At 38.8% G+C, this 12379-nt stretch overlaps 1 protein-coding gene across 1 annotated transcript in view; it reads right to left on the bottom strand.

Moving 5' to 3' along the window:
- The window catches only part of slc22a18 (solute carrier family 22 member 18), a 79161-nt gene that overhangs the window by 39788 nt on the left and 26994 nt on the right, over positions 1 to 12379 (bottom strand). The window contains exons 5-6 of the mRNA XM_016993307.2: positions 5360 to 5475; positions 727 to 837 (exon numbers count right to left, since the gene is read on the bottom strand). Of these exons, the coding sequence (XP_016848796.2) occupies positions 727 to 837; positions 5360 to 5475 (227 nt within the window). The remainder of the gene's footprint in view (positions 1 to 726; positions 838 to 5359; positions 5476 to 12379) is intronic.

The following is a 12379-nucleotide window of genomic DNA, read 5'->3' as shown; positions in this document are numbered from 1 at the left end:
GCTTTGAGTCCCCTTCAGGGTTGAGAAGAGCGGGGTATAAATATAAATAATAAATTGGCTAGAGCTTCCAAACTGGATTATGTTAGGCAAATGCTAAAGATGAGCTGCAGATATTTCATGAGCAGGTAGAACCCTATCCATATGCACTCTGAAATAAGACCCACTGAGCTCAATGAGAAGTTCACCCAGAGAATTTCACACAGGATTGCAAGCTTCTGTGTTGAACAGATTCATGCTTTCTTGAATGCATTTGTTTAGACAAGAATACTATAAATGAGAGGGCTGTATCTCTGTGTACATTACAAGCCTACTTATAATACAAATAAAGGCAACACCCTAATTTAAGCCTCTCCCTTGTGTCCATTACTAAAAATAATTATATGTTTGGAAAAGGGAAATGGAAATGTGGAGGAACATATACTTGAAAGTTATGCCTCCAGCTCTGAGATATTGAATGAATGGAGAGCAGTTAAAGCACCTCAGGCTGGTATCTCAACTTGGATTCTTATAGTCTCAGATAGCTGGATCAGCATGGTAGGAAAATCCCACAGAAGGCAGGTAGTTTTAAAATAAATGAGTTAAACCCATCCAATGGAAGCAACTGTAATATCTTTATCATTACTGTAGCCACATGACTTGGGGCTAAATTGATATATGGCTGCGAAAGAACTGCAAACCTTCTAATAACTCATTTGATGGGACTCATTATAAAATGACACAACTCACCTGTAGGAAGTCCAGAAAACACCTTGATTAAAAAGACATCCATTACTCCTGGAAGCTTCATTAAGTGGATGATTTCTCTCAGGTTAAAAACACTACTGGACTGGGACGTGCCTGGAAAAATAGAAAATTGGGGCTAAAGTCAGAGAACCCAGGTGAGCCCAGGAAAGCAAGCATACTGAATGTTCAATGTGTTGTTGAAGGCTTTCATGGCCGGAATCAAAGGGTTGTTGTGTGTTTTCCGGGCTGTATGGCCATGTTCCAGAAGTATTCTCTCCTGACGTTTCGCTCACAACATGGCCATACAGCCTGGAAAACACACAACAACCTCATATTAAATGTTGTTCAACCACAGTGGTCTCCCTATAAGGATCCTCTTTTGTTTGATGCATATTCCCTCTCCCCTTCAAACAAGAGCAAGGGAATATGGAAGATCAATATGCTTTGGAATTTTCTCAGTAACAAGGAAAGAGAATAATGGTCCTGTAGCTGTTGTTGGGCTGCTGCGGTTCCCATCATCTCTGACCAGTGTCTATGCTGGGAACTGCTTGGAAACTGAAGTCCAATAAAACATGCAGGGCTGCTGGTTTACCATCTCTGGCCTACAATTGGGCCCCTATTTATGTGTATGCAATTCTATATAGTTTACTGAGTAAATGCAACTCATAGTATGGATACTCTTCTCTTTTAACTACAGTAGAGTCTCACTTATCCAACACTCGCTTATCCAACGTTCTGGATTATCCAACACATTTTTGTAGTCAATGTTTTCAATACATTGTGATATTTTGGTGCTAAATTCGTAAATACAGTAATTACTACATAGCATTACTGTCTATTGAACTACTTTTTCTGTCAAACTTGTTGTATAACATGATGTTTTCATGCTTAATTTGTAAAATCATAACCTAATTTGATGTTTAATAGGCTTTTCCTTAATCCCTCCTTATTATCCAACATATTCGCTTATCCAATGTTCTGCTGGCCAGTTTATGTTGGATAAATGAGACTCTACTGTATCATGTTTTAATATAACTTTTCCCCTTCTTTTCTTTTAATATCATTTTTAGCTGCACAGGGAGATAATTTGGGCAAACTTCTTTATAGATGGCTAATTCTCTCACACCAGAAGCGACTTGTAGTATGTTCTAAAGTCGCTTCTGACACACACACGTACACACACACACAGACAATAATAGTTTAAGTGGGGGAAGGGAGGAAGAGTCATACTTCTGAATGTATAGTTTGACCATGGTGAATTCAACAGGGCTTATTCCAAGATTGGTCAGTACGGATTGTCAACTAAAAGCTTCCCAGATTTCAAAGCACTTCTAAGTTCCTACAGATCAGAAGTATGAACCATGCTGCAACCCTCCAGATGTTATTGGACTGCATCTCCTAGTATTCCTAACTATATTCACTATGTCCCCTCGTGCTGCTGGGAGCTGCAGTCCTATTTATCTGAAAAGCCACACATTTCCTATCCATACCTGTAAAGTGTACATTTTTAAAAATGCTTACATTAACAAATATTGCTTTAAAAAAATAAATCTTCATATTAACTTTATACAATAACTAGCTGTGCCCGGCCACGCGTTGCTGTGGCGTTATCTGGTGGTGTTGGTGAGAAATTGTTGAGGTAGTGGTGGTATTGAATGTCTGTTGTATGGTTGTCTTTATGTTTAGTATGCATTTGGTTGTTTGTGTACTGTGAAAGTGGTGAGGGTAGAGGGGGTCTATGTCCCTGTGTAGTATTGTATAGTATTTTTATGTTGTCCATGTGTTGTGAATGCTTGGATTGTGTCCTGCTGCATAGTAGAAAGGATTGGGCTGGATGGCCCTTAGGGGTCTCTCCAAACTCTTGTGCCTGTCCCCTGGGCTGAGTAGATTGCTAGGAGACCAAGTGGGCGGAACTTAGCCTTTTAACTGGCAGCAATTGGATAAAAACAATTATTCCTCTCCCTCTAATTAGGACTTTATTTTTCTTTTCTTTTTGTTGTATCAACCTAGAGCCGTGGATGATGGGTTGTGTTGTCAAATTTCGAGGTTGGGGGGCCTGTAGTTTTGTTGTTTTGTCTGCTGCCCTGATGCCATCACTCTTTTATATATATAGATGGGCATACACTGATTTTGTACAGTTTGTTGTTTGGCATAATGTAAACATTTTTAAAAGAAAAGAAGGGTATAAATCTTTTAAATAAGCTGTAATTTGTATTTTTAAATTTGCCTAAATACCTCAAAGGAACCAGATCCTGTTTATCTTGGAAACAAAGCAGCGCCAGCCCTGGTTAGTATACTTGGATGGAAGATGACTAAGGAATGCTGTAGACTCCATTTCAGAGGAAGGAAATGGCAAAATCACTTCTAAGTATTCCTTCCCCAAGAAACCCTGAGAAATTGATGCGGTTGCCACAAGATGATAAGCAACTTGAAGGTACACACACACACTCTTACACATCTTCTCTATGTCCTTATATGAATGCTTCCAGCTTCAGTTTCCAAACATTCTTAGCTGAAGAGGGTGTGAATTCTTGGTATGGGGAGGGAGAACACTAAACAGTTAGCAATGAGTACTGGAATGCATCACTGCTTCCCACTCTCTTTTCCTCTTTACATAACTTCATGAGAACATTTATTCACCATCTCTCCTCAAATACCTTCTTTCTGTTATGTCTGGAACACATTAAGCATAATTATGGATGTTGCTGATATTTTTGGATCTTCTGCAGAAAAAGAAGATCCAAAAATATCAGCAACATTCGTACATTCTACTTTGTGAGGACAAGATTTATGAAAATGGCAGAAAACAAGGCTGAAATGGAAACTAGGATCCTTATCATGCTACACTGTTATAATACTATGCTGCTATTTTTGTGTGTCTTTAAGTTGCTTCTGATTTGTGGAGATCCTAGGGAGAACTTGTCTTTTTGGCAATATTTGTTCAAAAGAGGTTTCCTCTGAGGCTTTTTTTTGTGGTTCACATGGGTTAAACCCTTTTGCCAGCTGAACTGCTGACCTGAAGGTTGGGTTGCTGACCTGAAGGTTGCTGGTTCGAATCTGCAAGACGAGGTGAGCTCCCGTCTGTCAGCTCTAGCTTGCGGGGACATGAGAGAAGCCTCCCTACAACACATCCGGGTGTCCCCTGGGCAATGTATTTGTAGACGGACAATTTTCTCACATCAGAAGCAACTTGCAGTATGTTCTCAAGTTGCTTCTGATATAATAAAAAAAAACCCAGTGGGTTTCCATGGCTAATGAGAGATTAGAATCCTGATCTCCAGAATTATAATCTAATGCTCAAACCACTATATCATGCTGTCTCTGTCCTATAGCACTACATTCCACTAACTTCCGTGCCAACATCTTGTGGAATTCTGGGGATTGTAGTTTAGTGAGGCCCAAGATCTCTCTGGCTGAGAATTCCAAATTCTGGGGGAGAAGAGCAGTATATAAATTAAATAAATAAATAAACCACAAATCCCAAGCTTACATAGAATGTTGCCATGGAAGTTAACGTGGAATAGAGCATTATAGCAGTGTCATGTGACAAAGATCTATGGAGGCAAGTGTCTAAGAGCATATCCTGGTGTGGCAGGGCAGAAGGCTAATATGTAACACTCTTCTCCCTAGGTCATATTGATGAGGAACTGAAAAATATGGATTTTTAGACATATATTGTATGCACATTAGAAGCAGTGAAATGTAGACAAATCAGACTCTCTCTGTGTTAAATTTTAGGGATGCACAAGCTGACAGGACAAGCTGGGAGAAGGGGGGACAGTTTTCTATACATTCCAGTGTAAATTGGTTCCTAGTACAGCTTGACAGGTCAAGAGTGGCCTCTTGATGGATCTCTCTTTTGGTGTCTGTGACTTGCTACACGCTTTTAAGAGTACTTAAGATAGGAAAATTCTGATTGTGCAGATTTATGTCCATGTATGTAAGCATGTGAAGTGACATATTGATGACGAGATGTATGTAGAAGCATGTTCTTTGTCTGAAAATGTATAAAAGGCAAGTCAACGCCTTGATCGTCTCTCTGGTTTGCTTTTTGGAAGAGATTCCACTTCCAGGGACTCAGCTGAAATAATAAACCAGACTTTTTGGCCTCTCAAAAGGATCTCTCTTTGCGTTATTATCTCCCTTCATCTACAACAATATAATCCTAAAGATAATGGGGTAAATAGTAGTTCATAATGGCTGATGATTGCCATACACTGGATCTGATGAACCATATTTTCCTATGCTTCAATTGCTAGTCCATGGTCCAACCTGGTCCGTTCCAGCTGTTTTTGACCACACATCCCATCATCCCCAGCTATCATGGCATTAGGAGTAGTGATTGATTGAGGGGAGTTGTGGTACAGCTGGAGGGCATCAGGTTGGGAAAAGCAGACCCACAGTTTGTCTCCATGAATTGTGTTAAATCTAAGTAAACAAGTTCCGTTATCCAATAACAATTCACTGCTACTCACACTTACCTTTGGAATAGATATTATTCTGGTAAAATCTGCATAGGATCAAGTGGAAAAATACGCTGAAACAGCCAGAGCAAGAAGACTTGCTCTTGTTTGGCCCACAAGCCTATATTTTCCTTATTCAATCTTTAAACACTTCAGTCAGCAATGAAACTCACTTTGTTGGATGGCATTTCTTTTCGCTGGTGGCTTTGTCTGAGCAGGAATAAAGATGAGGACAATCACGGTACACAGAAGGCATCCAGTTACGGCAACATAGCAAGGGAAGTAAACTCTTTAAACAGAGGGGAAAGGTAAACGCAACTGTTATAGACAATAAAGTATAAAACAAAATAAAGTGCTTTCTTTTTAAGACAAAGTGATTGTGTACGTACAACGTTCTTTGCTTTTAGTTTTATCCAATAGGCTAGAATCCATTAAATTCAGTATTTTTGGGAATTTAAGACTGTGATCCTAATCACTGAACTCAATGGGCCTTATTTTTTAACAAGACATGTATAGGATTGTGTTGAAATGTTGCTTCCCAAATTCCCCATGTCAAGTATACTGTACGAACTAGTGCTGTGCTTCAATAAGATGTATCAAAACATTTGCAAACTTTTTTTTAAAGTATGAAAATTACAAGCAACCATCCTTATATATTTTGTAAAATAAATAGTTTTATGATAGGTTACATACAACATTAATTTCCTAATTATTGATATGCTTCTACCACCTCATTGACACAGCAGTGTCTTTTTCATTGTTGTTCTTTCTGTTTGTTTTCAAGTCTTTCCCAATTGAGGGAAAATTTAAGGCAAACATAGAGGACTCAATTCTAGGCCTATCATCAAATAAAGGAGGTGCTTGATTGTCACCACGATGGTCACTGTGCTTTATATTGCTAAAGCTCCAAAACAAGACAGTCAGGTTTTGCAATGTGTACAACTGAAGTACTTCAAAGACAAAACTGCAGGAGACAGCAACTTGAACAGTCGGAGGGAATATCTGATCAGATCAACCTCCAAAAATAGCCTTGAGCAAACAGAGACATTTCAATAAGCAGCAATTTTCTGTGACTTGTCAACTCAATCTACGCTTTCACGTTATCTTAACTTTTTTCCTAATGCTTCCAGATCTACACAAGATATTTTATCAACTTGACTAACTTGTGTTCACATAAAATAAAGACCCTAAAAAGGCAGTCTAGTGTACTTAAATTTCATTCAAGATTTATATTCTCAAATGCATGTTATGTGTTCCCAGAATTTTATAGAGCTCATAATCTGAACTAATAGGAATGTAACTAACAGCTCTACACAGGTAAATCCTTGGGAATCATATACAGGCTGGCATCCCATTTGTGACATATACAAATGTAAGTCAAGCATATGCCTTTGTTTGTTGTTGTCTTCCTCCCACAATGACAAGCAAAGCCCCTTCCCTGGCTTACCATTTAGTCACTGTTTCCCTTCCACCATTCAACGACTAGTAGAAAGTGGATGGAGGAGGAAATGGAGAAATACCTGGCTAGGTCAGGCCCGTAGCCAGGATTTTGATTCGGGTGGGGCTGGGATTTTGGTTGGGGGGGGGGGGGCTACGTCTGAGTGAGAGAGGATCTGCCCTAGCAAACCTTTTGTATCGTTATCCCAATACCCCCATGCATATGGGATATATTGAGCATGGTGATCAGATCATGATATGAATAAACATAACAGTTTAAATAAAAAATTAAGGCCTTCTCGCAGACCACCCTGAGAATTTGGGGGGGGGGGGCTGAAGCCCCTCAAGCCCCCCCCCCTCCGGCTACATGCCTGGGCTAGGTCTTTGTATCCAGATGCAAAATGATTGCATCATGTGAGACTTCTGTAAGACCCTGACAGATCTTAACAGATGATATTATCAGATTGCACTTGGGTATGGGGACACAGCCAGTTGCTCTACCCTGTTCTCCAGATTGTACTAAATGGCAGGGTTGTAGTAGCTAAACAGAAGGCCTGTTGGAAGAGATTAAAAAGAGAGGTGCAGAGTGATTCTGCTCTGTCATACAATTCAGATTTGAATGCTGATAATTTATTTTGTTCACAGTAGCTTCCACTGGGACCCATTTCTGTTCTTTATAGCAGGTTTTGGGGAAACTTGAGACCATAATGTCTCATAATCCCATACCCACCGACAGCCTCAATTTGGCAAAAACAATATAAATGAATAAACTGTCATCCTGCTTTCCCAGCCCCTTCTACACTTCCATATAAAATCCAGATTATCTGCTTTGAACTGGAATATATGGCAGTGTAGACTCATATAATCCAGTTCAAAGCAGATAATGTGGATTAACTGCTTTGATAATCTGGATTATATGGCAGTATAGAAGGGGCCTCAGATGCTTTTAAAATGTCTCAGTTTCTCTCCTCTTTTATTTTATCCTTTTGTCCTCAGCTCATTGCAAACCAAGTTCAAAGTTCAAAAGTAATTTACATCTAGTTAACTCTGTAGAATGGATAAGAGAGGAGGGGGAGGAATCTTGTTCTTCCCAGTGCGTCCCTTTCTTTGCTTGCATGTTTTTCCTCATTAAAACCTCTGCCATTTGGGCCACACTGATGTTGTTTGGCACATATATCTCAGTTTTCCTCTGTGAAATGTTGAGAGATATGCAGTCTTTGCCACTGGCTATGCTGGGTGAGTTTTCATTCGTGTCCTAAATCATAACATCTGGAGACAGAGATTTCCCAACCTTGCCTTACAATTTACAAGACTATGAGACATACGGAGCTGCAGAACAATAGAAATCCTTAGCCCTTAACCCCAAGGCAGCATTTGCAAAGCTTTGTCAAGGACAGTCAACTTAAATTAGAAAGGAAATTATATAGACACAGCATAAATCACAATGTGCAGGTGACCTTGAAAGATTCAGTACATGGAATGACCCCTGCCATTTCTCAGAGAAGGTGTGTGGTGGTGATAGGGGGATCTTTGCTGAGGAGAACAGAAGCAATTGATGGTTTATGGACCTGACAAGATGACAGAGTTGTGCTGTCTCCCTGCGATGTAACAGAGAGGCTGACAAGGCATGTCAAACCCATTGACTGTCACCCCATTATTTTGGTCCACAAGGGAACCCATGACAATGGTAAGGCCTTCAGGATATCACAAGAGGCTATGGGTAGGAAGCTGAAGGTCCTTGAGGCAAAGGTGTCACTTCATCTCTCCTCTCAGTTGAAGGACATGGAATGGATAGGAGAAGAATGGAAGTGAATAACTAGCTCCACAGATGGTGCTGCCAGAAACAATTTGGCTTCTTGGACTATGGTTGCAGTTTCATGAGGTTATACCTCTGGCAAATCAAATCCATGGATAAGGGGGTCGTATTGTAACTCAGAAGATCAAGTAAATCACTGGCGTCCTCTGCTTCTGGAGAAAACTGTCTTTGCTGCCTATACACAATAGCTTAATGAAAACAAATCTATAACTGATTATAATTTCCTATAGATGTGAAACAAGGGAAGGATAAATATTTAAGGAGTTAGCTGGGTTCCTGTTTGTTTGAAGCTTGTTACATTCCATCCACCCAGAAAAAAAAGATAAGAACTGGTCTTATGTTGACAGATATTTTTCTTTGTAGATTCAGGGAAAGTTAATATTGACAGCTTATTAAAGCTTCCCAAGTCACCTGACACAGCTTTCATACCAATGCTAGATTCCATTCTCTGTCAGCTGTGCAGGAAAACCAACTGTGATGACTGATGATCCTGTTTGCACTCTTGTGATGATTGTTTTAGAGATTATGTGGTAAAGAATGGAAAGCTTGAGGTGCCACAGAACTGATTATGGGCATTCCAGAGAGCGCCTTTATGTTTAAAGAGTTGGTCTTTCCTCCTGCGTTTTTGGAGTACAAAAATAGGCCTGATATATACTTCCCATAGTGTATATGCATATTTGTGCTTGGAACACAAAGTGAATAAGATTTGGTATCTTGTTAGCATAGTGACTGAATTCAGTTAAAATACTTACAGGGATGTGATCACACATAGGCCCCTTATGTAATTTAGAGCCACACCGCTATATAATGCAGATTATGAAAGCAGATAATCCACATTATCTCATTTGAACTAGATTATATGAGCCTATCCTGCCATATCATCCAGTTCAAAGCAGATAATCTGGATTTTATATGGCAGTATGGGTCTAAATTGCAGAAAAGGAATATACATATATGCTTGAGTTAACAAAGTAAGTTATATACTTAAATAAAAGTCTAAATTTTAAAGTCAAAATAATGACAGTTAAAATGGTCTCAAACTGTATTAAGTCTAGATGCACCCATACTTGTAATATGATTTCGGTGTTGATTCGTGCCATGCCCTTTGATGCTCTGCTTGTAGTACTGAGATGGAAATAGAACGGACAGGAGGAGACCATGGACCTCATCACACTAAAGCATGGATCCACTTTACACCTGGTTGCTGCCTTCTGCAGAATTTGGGGGTTTGTAGTTTAGGGAGGGAACTTTAAATTGCTCAGCCAGACAAGTCCTAGTCCTTCCTAAACTACAAACCCCAGAATTCTGCAGAAGGCAGCAACCAAATTTAAAATGGATCCATGCTCTAGTGCAGTGGTTCTCAATCTGTGTGTGCTCGGGTGTTTTGGCCTACAACTCTCAGAAATCCCAACCAGTTTATCATTTTAGGATTTTTGGGAGCTGAAGGCCAAAACATCTAGGGACACACAGGTTGAGAACCACTGCTCTAGTGGGATGAGGCACCATGTATTGCATACAGACCAACATTTCGTAGCATTCAGGCCCCTTTCACAGTTGTCCTATATCCTAGGATCTGATCCTAGATTATATGCTTTAAACTGGATTATATGAGTCTCCACTGCCAGAAAATCTGGGATAAGCAGATAATCTGTGATCAGACCCTGTCATATAGGGTAATGTGGAAGTGGTCTCAGACATTCTTGGCAGGGGCAGGAATTACGTCATTCTGTTTAGATTAGCTAGGACTGTCCTCTCCAAAGATAGATATTGTTGCTGGCAAAGAATACTAGAGTCCAATCTCTGGAGGGCCATAGGATTTCCATTCCTATTTTAAAATAATTGTTTACCCTAGAGACATGGAACATTGTAATTACAATGGCAGCTAGTTACTTCTGGGGCCTTGGATATTCACTTAACAGAATACTTAAAACACACTTAATACTTTTGAAAATCTTCCCAAGTTCTGCTTATATAAATACTTACAATTGTAATGTAAAGTACCTCTTTTCTGCATAGTATTGTGCCATGTGCAGAAACAACAGCATCTTCAGCCTCCAGATTCAACCCCCCACTTTGCCTCCACTCCTTTGTCCTGGCTAATAATCTGCTGGACAATTTTGTGTTTATGGATATTATCTGCCAAATGACATTTTGTTTACACATAGCTAGGGTGAGATCTTGTTCATAACACAGACTGTCATGTCTCAGGCCCTCTCCAAAGATAAACTGTGCTATCTGAATCATTCAGATGTCTGTGCAAAACTGGACATGATATACAAAGACACCAACCAAGCAAGGACTGACTTGAGTGGAAGTCCTTTTAAGCAGATATGTACAACCCACGTACAAACCAATGAATATGCGACAGCCAACGATAAACATTTATATTGCAAAAGACATGTTGTACTCTGTAGCTATTTGCTGTGTTTCAACCATCACTGACTAAAACAATTTTATGTGGCTTCTCCACAATAGAATATATTTTTGCTCTGTAGATTATATCTTTTTAAACCTATAGACAAAGCTACATTGGTAATGGTGTATAAAGGCACATCTTAAAATAGAAAATCACATTTTTTTTAGAATGGTAGGCTTAACAAGAACATCGCAAAGATACTAATGTGGAAAACATATAGCCATAAAATAGATTTATTGAAGAAAGAGACTTAGAATGAATAATTTTGAGAGAAAGAAACTAATTAAAATTAATAAAGATATCTATTACATAAGAAATTTTATAACAAAAGGAGACAGCGATATTAGATATATTATTCACTGTAGTGATTCCACTAACTTGGAATTCCAGCACTGATGTAATTCCATAATTATTTAAATTGTTGTTTAATTAATTGAGATGTATTGAACCCCTTTCTTCTTTTCTCCTTTCTTTAACTGCGGTATTCTATCATGAAGCAACCCAGCAAGAGGTAGAAAACCTGTATGAGGCTTTGGGAAGGGAAGGAATGGAAAGGGACCCTGTTGGCTGGGTAACGAAAGAGAGGTGGAGGGGCAGCAGCAGGAGTGGGGCAAGGCGGTGGACTTAATGAAGCATTAGCTGCAAACCCATAAATAATTATATATTTAAAAGAGAAACCTGCAAATATAGGGGGATGGGCAGAATATTTAATTTTAATTTGTCCATCTCTCCTACTTTCCCTTTTGTTTTCCTCTGTCTTTTCTTCTGTTTGTTGTTTTCATTTGTCTTGGCCTTTCCTTATTTCATCTTTTGTCATTAACCTGAGCATATTTTGCTTATGTGCTAATTTAGGTATGTTTCATCTGAGATTTGTTTAGTAAATTATTTATAAATTCATGCAGAATTGATTATTGAGCTACAACTAATTTTGATAATGCAAATTGAGCAACATTCAATTAGAATTCTCCTACAGGTATTTTACAACCTATCTGTTGGGCTCCAAGAAAAGAGTAGGGGAGAAATATGCAGATACTGCTGATTTACTTTCTTTTTAAGATGTTGCACTTCCTGTTGGTCTATTCAATATTCAAGAAAGAAGACATATCCCCTCATGAAAATGATTCATTATTTGCCTATTTCCATTTTGACTTTGACTCAAGAAAAAAGTACATAATTTTAGTGATTCATGCTACTTCAAAACAAAGCTACATAAAGCTTGTATTCATAGTAGATTGAGATGCTTCCAAGTACTGCTTTTGATTATATATTCATTCAACTATTTCTTTAGAGAGAGATGCAAATTCAAAATGCTGAAAACTCAAATTAGTCCAGGTTGATGGAACTATGACATGGGATCATTATGTGTGTGTGTGTGTGTGTGTGTGTGTGTGTGTGTGTATATATATATATATATATATATACATACATACACCATGTTTCCCCGAAAATAAGACAGTGTCTTATATTAATTTTTGCTCCCAAAGATGCTCTAGGTCTTATTTTCAGGGGATGTCTTATTTTTCC

The sequence above is a fragment of the Anolis carolinensis genome, chromosome 1 (genome assembly GCF_035594765.1).
Source record: "Anolis carolinensis isolate JA03-04 chromosome 1, rAnoCar3.1.pri, whole genome shotgun sequence".
Classification (NCBI taxonomy): domain Eukaryota; kingdom Metazoa; phylum Chordata; class Lepidosauria; order Squamata; family Dactyloidae; genus Anolis; species Anolis carolinensis.
Note: the sequence above shows the minus strand (reverse complement) of the source record. Positions and strands in the feature narration are given on the sequence as shown.